Source organism: Aspergillus thermomutatus (genome assembly GCF_002237265.1).
Source record: "Aspergillus thermomutatus strain HMR AF 39 chromosome Unknown NODE_22, whole genome shotgun sequence".
Taxonomy (NCBI): Eukaryota; Fungi; Ascomycota; class Eurotiomycetes; order Eurotiales; family Aspergillaceae; genus Aspergillus; species Aspergillus thermomutatus.
This window is the reverse complement of record NW_020798070.1, coordinates 81,057-95,027: the sequence shown is the minus strand read 5'-3', so window position 1 is coordinate 95,027 and position 13,971 is coordinate 81,057. Positions and strand designations below refer to the sequence as shown.

The 13,971-nt window shown below is 50.4% G+C and overlaps 4 protein-coding genes across 4 annotated transcripts; 3 read left to right on the top strand and 1 right to left on the bottom strand.

Moving 5' to 3' along the window:
- Positions 1–38: 38 nt before the first annotated feature.
- On the bottom strand, positions 39–1,067 carry CDV56_107985 (uncharacterized protein; the record flags this gene model as incomplete). Its single annotated transcript, XM_026761604.1, has 3 exons — positions 39–178; positions 287–716; positions 774–1,067. The coding sequence occupies 3 exons, from the start codon at positions 1,065–1,067 to the stop codon at positions 39–41; spliced, it is 864 nt and encodes a 287-aa protein (XP_026617495.1).
- Positions 1,068–5,476: 4,409 nt separating this feature from the next.
- Positions 5,477–7,383, top strand: CDV56_107770 (putative MFS multidrug transporter; the record flags this gene model as incomplete). The annotated part of the gene is made up of 3 exons (XM_026761389.1): positions 5,477–6,899; positions 6,961–7,005; positions 7,079–7,383. The coding sequence occupies 3 exons, from the start codon at positions 5,477–5,479 to the stop codon at positions 7,381–7,383; spliced, it is 1,773 nt and encodes a 590-aa protein (XP_026617494.1).
- Positions 7,384–8,976: 1,593 nt separating this feature from the next.
- On the top strand, positions 8,977–9,582 carry CDV56_107694 (4a-hydroxytetrahydrobiopterin dehydratase; the record flags this gene model as incomplete). Its single annotated transcript, XM_026761313.1, has 3 exons — positions 8,977–9,186; positions 9,254–9,316; positions 9,439–9,582. The coding sequence occupies 3 exons, from the start codon at positions 8,977–8,979 to the stop codon at positions 9,580–9,582; spliced, it is 417 nt and encodes a 138-aa protein (XP_026617493.1).
- Positions 9,583–11,146: 1,564 nt separating this feature from the next.
- On the top strand, positions 11,147–13,582 carry CDV56_107524 (peptidase family M20/M25/M40 protein; the record flags this gene model as incomplete). Its single annotated transcript, XM_026761143.1, has 1 exon — positions 11,147–13,582. One exon carries the CDS (start codon positions 11,147–11,149, stop codon positions 13,580–13,582), a length of 2,436 nt encoding a protein of 811 aa, XP_026617492.1.
- Positions 13,583–13,971: the final 389 nt, after the last annotated feature.

Genomic DNA, 13,971 nt, shown 5'->3' with positions numbered 1-13,971 from the left:
GGACAATCGACAGCGCATCCTTGCCTTGTGTTTTCCCATCAAGTCTTGTGCGTGGGCTCAGTAGCCGACCCCACACCGGCAGATGCATGATGATCGGCGGTTTCGGCCCCTTGTGTGGCAGGTGGCGCACTCTGCTCCGGTCGGGCACCAGAGGTGGTCAGCTCACTAATATGTCGTTCTTTTGCTTTGTTAGTGTTTGGATCATAAGCTCCGAGCAAACGTAGGACATGAAACAGATAGATAGACTTGGCAGATATGACAGGAGGAGAGAAAAGAGGGCACAAACCTAGTTCGCGTATACGCTGCCGGAGCATCTGGTTTTCGCGATTGAGCATGGATGCTTCGGCTTGGTAGAAAGCCACCTCATCCCTGCTACCGCGTCGGGACGAGGTTTCACTGGTGCCTGCTGCCCAGTCCAACCCTTCCGGCCCGCGGGATGAGTCGACCGACGTTCCATGCAGAGAAGCAGAAGGTAGCGGGCGAAGACTGGGAGAGGCAGTCTGGCTGGGAGGTCGCGACGGTCGGTGGCTGGACAGGGATGAAGGAAACTGAGCGGACGCTCGACCGCTACCAGCTGCAGGAAGTGGTGGTATTATGGGGACAGACCGTTCGGACGGTGGTGTGGAATCTTCGACGGCTGTGCCTGATTGCTGCTGCTGCTGCTGGAGTTGTTGTAGTTGGGCCTGTTGACTCCGAATCATCTGCAACAGTCGATTCTATAGCCCAATCAGCATTCATAGCCCATTTTCGTTGAGGATATGGCATTATCATACCACTTGCGCTTCTTGTTCTTGCTCCAATTCCTGGTGGAGCTCCCCTAGAGACGGAGCACGCTGGTGGTGCGGGTCGCCCGTGGCAAAGATCGGGCTGCCTCCGATCGTGGGACTTGCCGTGCGAAGTGCATGGCTCAAGGAGGATCGGTGCTCGGCTGAGGGAATTTCTGACTCGCTCAGGTTTGAGCTGGTACCGGTGGGAGGCCGACGGTGCTCTGAAATTGACAACCTTGTACGAGGCGAAGCGCGTGAAGACCGACGCGACAGGTCTGTGGCATTAGTATTGTTGTTCATGGTGGCAGATGATGCTGCAGGGGAGACAGCTGACAGAGATTCGGAAGAGGCGGGGACTGTCCGTGGTGGACGCGGGGATGAGGGGGAACGGGATGGTGGAAGAGAATTGAGATCAGGAGGCATCCCTTGGGCTGAAAAGGTGGTAGAGTGAGCCAGGGAACAGAGCTCAGTGATGTGATATGATGACGATGAAGATGATGTTAATGATGATGACTACTGTTCTCAACTTTCCAGTAGCTGTTTGCTTGAACTGTTACGGGGTACGGAGTACTGGTTATGATGATGCCGCAACCAGAAGCAGCTATAGTTAGTCAGTCACGCTATTCTGAATTCAGCCTGCTGCGCCACAACTTGACTATTTCTGACTTCATCATAGGGCACATAGTTAGGGCTTAGTATTCAGCCACCTCATAGTCTTATCAATGCTGTGGGTTTGCAAAGCTTCAGCACACAAGATCAGAGCTACCAAAAGCTGATAATCTAAGATGGCCTCCGGAGCTAAGGTGAGTAAAAGGAATCCCAGCTTTCAACCTGCCAGATGACCAAAGCTCCATGAAAGAGAACTAGCTGATCATGAAGGCCTCCAGGCGTCAAGAGACACAAGAGAATATCATCGATTATCATCGCCTACAGTCCGACAGAATCAGCCAGACCACATGTGCTTATTGGCCACGCTCGTTGAGATAGAATGCCTTTTAAAATTCAATGCACTGTGGTTTGACCTAGTGTTATGAGCCTGGAATGAACTGCTCACTTAAGAGACAAAGATTGATAATGAAATTTAAGGGCGCATATGCTGACCTCCTATTTCCTTAGACAAGGCCCGAAAACACGGAGATCGTTTCAACATGGTATATTCTGTGGATTTCCAGACTTTGTTCGCGACTGGGAATATGCCAGTCGGTGAGAATATGTCGTGGAACGGAATGCTAAAGCTCAGCCGGGATGTCCCATGAGGATGGAGAAAGCAACAAAGCTCAACGAGTTGTCTCTGATTTACTGGAACGATGAGCTCAACATGATACTGTTGCACTCTCAGGAGCTTGACTGGATTCATTCAGTGCCAACGGTCAATGAAGACATGATTGTATCCAGTCAAAGCCACGAACCTCGCCCATGTGCGAACTACTCCTCCAAGTCAGAAGATCAGGGACAGAACTTTAGACTCTAGAGAGACGGAAGGTTACAACTGATCTACTTCAAAGTTTCGATAAACTCAACCTTAATTCGATAGAAAATTGCCACATGACTAGGATCAGACAGTGGTGAGCTTCGAGAAGCCCAATGCGGCGTCTTCGTGATGGCGATAGTCAAAGATATACTCTAGTATAAATCTAGATCTCAGCCACAATGCGACCGTAGATCATAGTGTCATCAACTATTTCACTCACATATGAGAGGATGTTTGAACCAAAAAAAGAAAGAAAAGAAAAGAACAGATTGTCAGCTGACTACTGAAACATGACTTAGGTCACCTTGATGCATTGAGCAGAGTGCCAGAGAGGCATTATTGTTTACCCCATGGGCAACAACCTGGAGGAAAAGCGGAGGGGGGAAGGGAGTGAGACTGAGACCAGGCATCGGGCATTAGAGAATGGCGGTAAGTGTGAACTCTGAAGGCTGAATTCACAGTTCCGGCCAGGCACGGCTCCCGCCGCTGAATCGGGCTTAGCGATGGGGCCAAGGCCCGCAAGCAGACCATCACCAGCCAAGCAGCCAACCCCCCGAAAGTGTGTCAAAAGCTTGAGCCTGGGATCCGCCGGTTCAGAGAGACAGGCCGATTCTACTTTGACCTCATGAAGTGGGCCACGTGACGCGAAACGATTTCGCTTTCCTCGTGGGCGCGGGTCTCGGGGATTTTGAAAGGATGTTGATGTAGGGGGAAATGCAATCGAACATTCTCCAGTCTCCAGTCTCCAAACCCAAAGCGAGAAAGCGAGAAAAACGTGAAGCCATTGTAGATCAGAGAGATGGGGCCGGACTAACGTGGCTACGAAGTAAGGCGTGCCAAGCATGATGAACACCAATCCAGGTTCATGATGTGCTTTGATTCTTCTAGAGAGATTGAAGCAGCTAATTGCGCCCCAAGAACCTATTATCAGCTTGGCCTTTGCTGAGAGATTTTGTCATGTCGTACGGGGCTTGTACGTAGGCAGAAACTCGTAACAACCTGGGTTGATCCAGGTTGACCCTGGACAGTATGCTTGGGATCACCCGGTGGCTTAGGCCAAACAATTTCTAGATTCTACTCGAACTGAGGTATCTGAAACTAGCACTGACAGTGAGAACATTCCCATGGGTTTCAGAAAGGTTGCATACTGATTCCGTGTACTGCATTGAAAGAGTAACTCGGATATCAGAAGGCACCTACGCATTCTCGTATGATAATCATGGAATTACCCTATCCTTGCCACTGAGTATTGCCGTATGATCAAGACATTGATTTCTTTATCTACCAGGGGTATCTACCTTGACAAATATACCTTTAGTGGATCCGCTCTGCTCATTGAAACGTCACGTCCGAGGGTTTCGAGAATACTACATTGCCTGGCCATGGAGAAAGCCTCTCACGTACTCATCATGCAGGCGACAGGGTTGTCAACATCTGACAGTGTTCTGTGAAGTATTCTGGAAAGTAAGACGCCTCACGATCAGGCCAGAAACCAACTATACAAATGTATGACTAAAGTCGATGTCGTAAAATAGTCCAGGTCCTGCTTGGGAATGACGATATGTGTAAGAGCAGACGGGGAAAAAGGGAAAAAAAAAAAGAGACTTGACGTCACCCACGGTTACCCCGAAGTGGAAAAACCCCACGAAAGTCGAGGAAGAACACTGCAATTGGACAAATCTCCTGGATGACTCCATCATCCACATAGTAGTATCATGGTTTTTCCCACGCCAACGTCGATCGGCATCTTGATGTGCACGTCGTAATTTGTCGTAACTCGTAAGTCCTAACTCATCCTGGGATCCCTGGCAGCTAAGCCTCGAAGAAAGTTCAGAAGATCGCCTTTACCCGACCGCCTCGGGAAGCCACACCAACAATTATCCATAAGCACGGCCGGCGAACCATCCCGACTCCTTGCGTCAATACGGGTTGCTAGCCCTCTCGCTGTCAGTAAATTTTGTGAAATAGAGCAACTCGCCTAACGCTGCAGTAGAGTATTCCTGCTGGCAGAATTGACTGTAGGTTTCCCTTCGACGCCGTCCCATGGCTTGGGCACTAGGTTTCCCGAAACGGGCATTCCTGAAGCCCGTCGGCCCAGAGCGGCTTCTGCAGTGGTACTCTCCGGGCTAGCACTCAACTTCCGAGTGGAGCACCATAAGTCATATCCTGTTGCGGCCATATTCCATTGCCCGTGGGGATTCCTATCGCCGTTTTCCGTTGGCTCAGATGATGAGGGGCAGACGCTGACTCGTCCTGAGGTTCCCAGACGTTCCATTCGAAACTGATGAGGAAGGAGATTCTTCCTGCACGGCGTGGCGAGTGGGCTCGAATCTCCAGTCCTGATTTGGTATCCGGCTGCGTCGATGGTCTAACCATGTTCAATGCGCAGCTTTATGGCTGCGGCCTCTTTGTAAAAAAAAAAAAAAAAGAAAATTAATCGATTTATGCAAAGGAAAGGGACGAGCAAGCCTGGAAAGAGATATATGACATATTTTTTAGTAAAAGAACAGAGGCAAAATGAGGGGAAAAAGACGGAATTCAGCAAGAGACCTACCAGCATCCTCTGTCCTTAGCAGGGTTGTAAATTGGATATTTTTCTCTCAGTAATAACCCCCATTAGCATCAGAGCAGATAAAAAGAAAAGTTCAGAGTTTAGTTGAGAACCCCGTACTGACTTACCCCGGGTTCTCTTCATTGGAAGGGAAGTAAAGTGCAGGCACAAAAGTGGGCTTTGTCCATGGGTGGTAGAGTAGCATCAGGTATTTCCCCGGTCCTTTCCCATTCTGGGGTTCCTGCCAGGCCACACAGTATAGTATAGATAGCCTGAGGCGCCTCTCTGTTGACCGCATTCATATTCCTGCTTCGCTGTTGATCAACTGTTGTTTTTCTTCTATCCTTTTCTCTCCTACCTTCTATCTACTCCGCACCTCTCTCTCCCACACGCTTTGTTTATATTAACACTTTGCTGAGTGTTAGTCTTCCTTCTCTCACACAACCACTTTTTACTCGTGAGATAAAGCTCCATCTCATTATTTTCCTCTTCCTCTCTCCTCTTCTGGGTTATACTGCTCACAATTCCCTCTGTCTACATCTACTGCTCTTCATAGCCTTGCTAAGTCAACAATCTCTTGCCTATTAAGTAAGTTAACATGGTCTACCTAATGGTTGTTGTGAGTTCACGCCTCTAACCATCTTTCTAGGTCTGTGATACGCGAGATACACAGCAGGCTACTTCAAAATGGCAGTGCCTCCTCCCTCTGACGGGGTCACGGAGATAGAAGACAGGCATCTTCATGAGTCTGAGGCCTCATCCTCAACTCACGCTGACCAGGGCATCGACCCAGCCTTTGAGAAGCCCACTAATGTGGATGTTGAGAAGGTCGAGCCGCCTAAGGTGGTGATCAAAGAGTCTGATTGCTACAATGAGCTGGGCTACTCCTTCCCTTCCTGGAAGAAATGGAAAATTATAAGTGTGATCTTTCTGGTTCAAACTTCCATGAACTTCAACACCAGTCTGTATTCCAATGCTCTGACGGGTATCTCTGAAGAGTATGGAGTCAGTATGCAGGCTGCCCGTTGCGGTGCCATGATTTTCCTCGTTACTTATGCCTTTGGCTGTGAACTTTGGGCTCCCTGGAGCGAGGAACTCGGACGCAAGCCAATCCTCCAGGCAAGTCTGTTTCTCGTCAATGTTTTCCAACTTCCTGTAGCTCTTGCTCCCAACTTTGCCTCCATCATGGTGGGCCGAGCCCTGGGTGGTCTGAGTTCTGCTGGCGGCTCCGTCACGCTGGGAATGATTGCCGATCTGTGGGAGGCAGATGATCAGCAGTACGCCGTGGCCTGTGTCGTCTTTTCTTCTGTTGCTGGCTCCGTCATCGGTCCTGTCGTCGGTGGGTTCGTCGAAGAATACCTTCCTTGGCGCTGGAACATCTGGATTCAATTGATCTTCGGAGGAGCTGTTCAGCTCGCTCACCTAGTCTGTGTTCCGGAAACACGCACCACGATACTGATGGACAAAATTGCTAAGAGAAGAAGAAAGAATGGCCAGGATATATGGGGGCCTAACGAGGTGATCCCCTTCTGGGATCGGTTCGCAATGCGGGAAATTCTCATCACTTGGATCCGCCCCTTCAAGATGTTCTTGACCGAGCCCATCGTCCTGTCTCTGTCTTTGCTGAGTGGCTTCAGCGATGCCCTGATCTTCATGTTCATCCAGTCATTCGGTCTTGTTTACAAGCAGTGGAACTTTGGCACAGTTGCACTCGGCTTGTCCTTTTTACCCATCCTAGTGGGTTACTTCATCGCATGGATATCATTCATCCCAGTCATTAAACGGAACATCAAAGAGCGACGCGAGAAGCCTGATGATGAACGCGCTCAATACGAATCTCGCCTCTGGTGGCTGCTTTACACGGCTCCTTGCCTGCCCATCGGGTTGATTGGCTTTGCTTGGACCAGCCTGGGCCCTCCCGTCCACTGGATTGGAACCATGGTTTTCTCGGCCATTGTCGGCATTGCCAACTACAGCATTTACATGGCGACGATTGACTACATGATCTGTGCCTATGGTCCTTACTCTGCTTCGGCAACCGGTGGAAATGGCTGGTCCAGAGACTTTTTAGCTGGTGTTCTTACCATTCCTGCCACACCTTTCTTCGAGAGTAAGTTGTCCTGTCCACTGATCCGCCATATGGTTACAGCAGCTGACTGGGAATTCCACAGACATTGGCGGCAAGTATCATCTCGAGTACGCATCTACCATCCTTTGTAAGTACTTCCGGCTACTTCAATCTGCTTGCACTGCATCCCAAGGACAGAGACTGATCTTGACCTTCTATAGTCTGTATCTCATTCATCCTCGTCGTTGCCGTCTATGTCATCTACTGGCAAGGTCCTTACCTCCGCAAGCGCTCTCCATTCGCTCAACAGCTGTCCGATGCTCGCCAAGATGTCGAAGTCGATGGCCAACACTTGTCTAGAATTCCCTCTGGCTCTAGGGCAAATTCTCTTGCAAGATCTCGCCAGGATCTTCGGATCCGCCAGGCCCTTGGAAGCCGACAGGGCAGCTATGTGGCATCTCGTGGTCCATCTCGCGCGGGCTCTCGTGCTCAGTCGCGCAGAAACAGTATCTCCTTCGCGGAGTGAGTATGACGCAACTCCACGACCGAGCGGCCTGGAGCCGATGGGTACTCGGGGAGGCGCTGTTGTTGAGGTGAATCATGGTCGCAGTGAAATGGTCCACAGTGACACAGATGGTTTTCAGGCAGCAACATGCTTCATATGAGCCTTGCGATTCTTCTGATCGTTGCCTCTGTGAGCAATTTTCAATTCTTGAGCAGGGCCGGCCTTTGCAAGTGTTATTCTCCTCTTGTCTCTTTTCTTCTCTTTCCCGATTCTTCATTTCATCTCCGTCTGTGGTGGAAGGCCTTGGTGCTACACCTTGCTTGCGTGTCCAGACTGCCGATTCTCAGTGCTCGTTTACATTGTACCCTTGCAGAGTGAACGGGCGGAGTCTGGTCTGTACACCCGAGTCAAACAGGCGTCGGCTTCGTACTATTTCGATGGCCTTTTAATTGTATCTGGGACTTTTATGTGGCTTCAGGTTTTTTTTCCTTTCTGCGGCTTACTCTGCGGCATACGAAATTTGTGTTTTCAACGGTGGTCTGTCTTTTCGTTCTATGCTTGTATCGCCAGCCAGGTGGATGTCTATTTTCTAACGAATGTGTCTCCACGGCGGGACCAAAGTAGTTAGCGAGAGATTCCTCCGCTGCTGGCGGGTAGCAAATGAATACGAAAAATGATGATGTTTTTTTTTCCTATCAATGCTTAAGCGATCCGTAGCACTGTAGAACCTCATGTCGACGTAATCCGTCACGGAGACTAGGCATGACTCGCGGATGTAGAGGCTCGATGCGGAGGGATCCGTATGGAGCAATTATTAGAGTTAATGCACATCGTTAAGACAATCAGTCTCGTAGGAATCTGTGGCTTGAGAGTATGACAATGAGGTAGCATAGCTTATCGAAGCTACGAGACAGGCGACCTGATCAAACGTCATTGGACAGACGGCCGGGAGATCATTGTACTTACTCCGCAATGGAGACCAGATGCATCTACAGATATCTGCGGCGGAAGTAACTTCCATGGACTTTTGACTTTCGCACTGGAGTTGACTGGACCATGGATGGGATGGGGTCACGGATTTCGGGGGAATATCTGGAGTTGACCGTCTGCGGAGATTGTGGGATAGATTTGGGCCCCGGAGGTTACATCCGGGCGATCTCTTATCTTGGGGAGTCAAGGGACTTTTACCCGTCAAGACTTTCCTGATTCGGGTGAGGATGAAGCCTTAGGTCTAGGTTTCTGCAGGAACCGTCTGTCACGTTGCTACTCTGTGGGGTGGGTGGATTAATGGGCTACCCGCGCATCACGTGACTGTTCCGTCCTGGGAGCGCTTTTTCTGGTTATGTTATCTCAACTTCTGTCGGTGATGACGATAAGTTCTCGTAAAGTTTTTGACTAGGTTGAACCTCGAGCATGGACGCAGCGCGCGGAGTCCTGCAACGTCAGATTCGGGCTTGTGTCTCTCGTCCCGGTATTCTATCTCCCAGAGTCATTTATCCATCATTGTCTTTGTCATTGCCATCGTCATCGTCATCGTCCATTTCGGCGCGGAGTTTCCCCCGCACGACGGTGTCTCCGCTCCGCGGCTGCGCGCTCCGTGGGACTGCGTCCCTGATGGCGGGTGCGGGTGCGGGTGCGGGTTACTCGACTGCTGCTGGTGCTTCTGAGGAGCAGGAGCAGGCGCAGGCGCAGATCTCGCTGGGTGAGGATGCGGAGCAGGTTCGGGGGGGTTTGGAAGAGTTGCGTGAGCAGGGGTGGGTGTTGGATGGGGATGGGACGGGGATCCAGAAGACGTTTTATTTTCGGACTTATTTCAAGGCTGTGGTGGGTTTTTGTTGTTTCTTCCCTTTTCTTTGCGGGGGATTAGGGGGGTGCTGATTGTTTGGTGCAGAGCTTTGTGAATGTGGTTGCGTCGCAGAGCGCGATCAAGAAGCATCATCCTACCATGACTGTTGTGAGTTCTTTTCTGATGAATTGGGGAAAGGTTGCGATTTGCTAATTGGAGGGGTTTCCTTGGTTTGTGTGTGATAGAGGATTGGAAGTGTGGATGTGCATTGGACAACACATAATCCGCAGGGACTCTCATCTAAGGATATTGCTATGGCGCAACATTGTGAGGAGGGCGCGCTGTTGATGGGGGCTGTTCATGAGGCACAGGGGAAGAAGTGTACGCCGCCTTCTGTGCCCTTGATGGGAGGTCCTTCGGGTAAGAGTGCGTAGTTCTATTGCCTCGGGGAGTGAGACTCGGAAGTTGTTATTTTATGTATTCTGAACAAATTGTGTATTACTCGGACTATGAGGATTGTTTGGTGTTTGGCGTGATAGGAACATAATAATAATAGGATTTCCTGGTTAATTCAGTGTCCACACTTCACGCGAAACCAGAATTGACCAGTCAATTGTGGCTTCACGGCTCTACCGAATCAAGTCAAGTCGCTCAAAACTGGAAGTGATATGATGCGAACCTCGTGCTGAACGACAGTCCATTGACGTTGATCGCCATTCCTCATGCATTGAATGGAGTATGGACAGCTGCAGTCTGCTGCAGTTCCGTCACCTTGTCCAACCTAGGTCGCCCGTTGTTGCTACATCATGGGCCGCGCAGTTCTGTTCAGGTTCACTACAACAAGAGTTTCGGTACACTGTACGTAGTAGGAACTATGTTTGTCCTTCATCATAGCCCTATGTAAATAAACACAGTGAAATGCTGAAAAACGGTTCTTCCGGCCAAGTGGGACCGGAACCTCCTTCAAAAGTGTTGTTTCTCCTCCGTTTCAGGGGCAAATTGCCAATAATAGACCTCTGTGGCCCTTTATGATCTGGGCATACTCCGTATTTAGATAGTATCTCGGATTCTCGACAGACAATAATTGCCTATATTATCGATAATAGTCGGAATTGATCTGATCTCAATCCTGTCTCTTTACGTCTAGCCTCCATTTGCTGATTTTGGTCAAGGCGATTTACTTAGCTTCACTCCAATTTCTCGTAGACTACTCCGTATCTAGACTATGATTTAGAACCGACAGACACATGTTCAGCGAGCTAATCAGAGTCTAATATTGAGACAAAGAAAGACAAAAAAGAAAGACGGACCACAGAAGGGGAAAAGTCCAGTCTTTGACTCGATCTGGCTTTCCAGCTTCCATCCGCTTGGTTCTGGGCCGAGTTCGCTCTCTCTCTTTTTTTTCCCTTCCTCTCTTTTCTTCTTCCGCCTCATCATCGTCGTTTCTGGCCCCCAACACTCTTTTCTCTCTTTCTAAACCCATGAGAAGCGCAATGGAGTTGCGTGAATTGGTTTGATATCGCACTGCGGTCTTCTCTGTCTCTCCTTACAGCTGATTTCCCTTCCCTTTGAAACTACCACCGTACTTCTTCTCCAAACTTGAAATCCCAAAATTCGGCCGTCTCCGCTCCACCACACGATCTCTCCCACTTTCCTATTCGGTTCTGTCCTCACTTCACCTCAGTCGAGCTAGTTCTGTACAATCGCATTTACCAATATCGATCTGAGTCTAATCTGAAATCAGTGGGTTTCGTCTCAGGTTGCGACCATCAATTGACCCGTCGATACGAGCTCGCATCTACCTGCAATGCCAGTCTTCGCCTCCACATTTATGTGCAACACTACCGACTCAACAGTTGAATTGTTCTCCAGATGAATCATCATCATCATCATCCTTGAAGCTCCACATCTACAGCTTAACGGCTTCTCTATCGCAACATCACCGATCAGTCGGAATCGCGCTTTGATGTCGGGTGTCAGCCAAATTGCCTCCGAAGGATGAGCTTAGATCAGCAGCCCCCTCAGCCATCCGTCAGCGAGCGCAGAGGTCAACGACTAGCTCCTTTGCAAACCAACTTCAGCCGTCCGACTGCTCGCTCTTCAGTACAATTTCCACCTCCAGCTGCAGCTCCAGACTCAGCATCAATCCCGTCTGCAACCCCTCGACCGCAACGTCCACGACCCACGAACTACCAGAATGAGAGCGAAAGAGAGAGTGTGCCATTACAGCAAACTCCGGTCAAGCGTCAAACATCCAAGTCTGGCTTGCGCGGACTCTTTGCCCGGGAGAAGCCCTCGCGGAAGCCCAACACTGACACGAAGCTCGCGGAAATCGACGAGGCGCACACAACAGTAACACAGACAGTGACCGTGTCGGACACGCCACTATCGCCAAGTGTCTGTGCCACCCCAAAAACCATGATGTCGACCTCGACCTTGGTTGCCTCTCCGCCGGGCGATGCGAGTCGAATGAAACTTGCATCGAAGTCCCGAGCAAAGACCAGCAGCAGTCGACCAGTCGCTGGTGACCATGGGTGGAAGCCCCCTCCGCTGTTTCAGGCCTATCCACAGGCAATCAAGCACGACTGTCTCTGGGCACCAGTTATGTCTGCTGATTCTATTTTGCGCATCCAGGCGACTGCAAAGAGGAACAGCAGCTCCAGGGATGAAGACCCTCAGGGCAATCAGCCGCCAAATGAGGGAGCTTCCGCGGAACGGAAGAAGAAGGAAGAAAGGGAGAAGAAACATATGCGAACGGTCTCCGAAACTATCGGGAAGACTGACTGGTCCCAAAAGATCTATGTGCTGGTCACATCTGGTTATATCTTACAGTACTCAGGAAGCGGGAAACATGACCGACTACCGGAGAAGATGTTGCAGCTGGGCCCCAGATCAGTGGCCTTTGCCAGCGACGCGATTCCTGGTAAACATTTTGTGCTTCAAATTTGCCATAGTTCGGAGGAAGATGGCACGGCAACAGTTGATACCCATCGGCCCTTGTTTTCCCGCCTGGGGTTTCATCGCTCCAATGCCCGGAGATGGACTCGGAGTTTCCTTCTTGTGTTCACCAATGCTGAAGAGATGAGCTCCTGGCTCCTGGCTGTCAGAGCTCAGATCGAAGCCCGCGGAGGCAAAAAATATGTCTCCGAAAAGCTGTACGACGAGGCCATGGAGCATCAGCTGCGGCCAAAACAGAGTATCCGACAGATGGTGCAAAAAGACCCCAACCGGTTCTCCAGCATCTATCTGCAGCCTCAACAGTCGGCAGGTTCCGACGAAAAAGATCAAGCTCTCAGCGATCAATCCCGCCGGAGCTCCTATATATCTCTCCATCGCCGGTCGATGGTTTTCCAATCTGGCGCCGAGTCCCGTTCCAACTCGATGTCAACCACACAGACGGATGTGACACCACCAGTCAACGGCTTCGGGCGTTTCCATTCTTCTGGGCCCCCTCCGAGTGGTCCTTCTACACTCCCTAATGGCATTGCAGTTCCTGGTGCCTCCCAACCGAGTTTACCACAGAGCCCGACCTCGGCAAGTCTGGCCAAACGCCAATCCTCCTACCTGGCAGGATCGGCGAGCATAGAGGGGCATGAGCCTCCGAGGTCGCAGTCAACGGTGCCAGAGCCAATCTTGCGAAGCACTTCACCCCCAGCACCCAATTTTAGTGTTCCGTCATTTAGCAAGAGGTTTGCTGCGAAGACCGCCCAAGCTCAAATCCTTCAAGATCTTCGTCTGGACTGTGACCGGAGCAATGGGGTCCGTCATCAGGATTCTGATGAGCAACTCGATACTTTGTCTGCGTTTCCCTCCCCACCTCAGTCACCAACCCGCAACATGAGTAGAATGGGCCTCAACGACATATACGAAGATATTTCTACCGTCCGCAACGTCTCCCCCAGGCGACAGTTGCGAGTATGCAATTCCGAGGATTCGCTGGCAGACTCTCAGCAAAGAACTCATGACTACAGGGGTCTACTCATGCCTCGTTTACCGACAACGCACTCCTCCCGTCCGCCAAGCATCGCCATTGATCCGTTAACTAAGCCTCCGTCTGACACGCAACCCACACGATCAACCTCAAATGCCGGAAATCAGTCCCGCCCTGAGCTCCAACGGGATAGATTGTACCTGACGGACCACGGCGGTCGTCCTCTCAGCATGGCCCGGCGAAAGAGCATGCCGGGACTGTCTGTAGGACCCCCAGCGGCACCTCCCCCCAATTGCCCACTACCAAAGATCCCATCTCCAATTGATCCTCATGGGCCTGTTCTGCTACCAAGCGCTCCCCTCACGGCTCGTTCCTCTCAATCGCCGCCTTCGAAGACGTTACGAGACCGCCAAAGAAGTTTTGCCAACATCAATCCTCCCACGTCACATACCAATCTTCCTACTGCTCCAAGTATAGACACCCGGGTAGCTTCCGGATTATAAGCGATACCACCTCACATCGATTTGCCCTTCTCTCTACTCTTGGCTCATTCTGCATCTCTAGGCGTCGGTAGATATTATAGAGTACGCCTGTACATCTTCCCGGCCCCCGAAAACACCGCTTTGCGCATTTTGGAAAAGTGCTTTTATACTCCCCTCACGATTGAGGGCATTCCGTCTTCGGTCGACTTCCACGCTTGAAGTTTTATTGCATTTGCGATACATCAGCGACATGTTTTCTTATATATACCACTGATACCAGACACCTCTGTTACTTCATCATTGCATTTACTCTGTCTTCTTGACCTTTTCTACAGCCATGATTGAAGATATCCACGCTGTTTGTCGTTACCATATTCAACTATTTCTTTTCTGGTTCCTTTCACAAATCC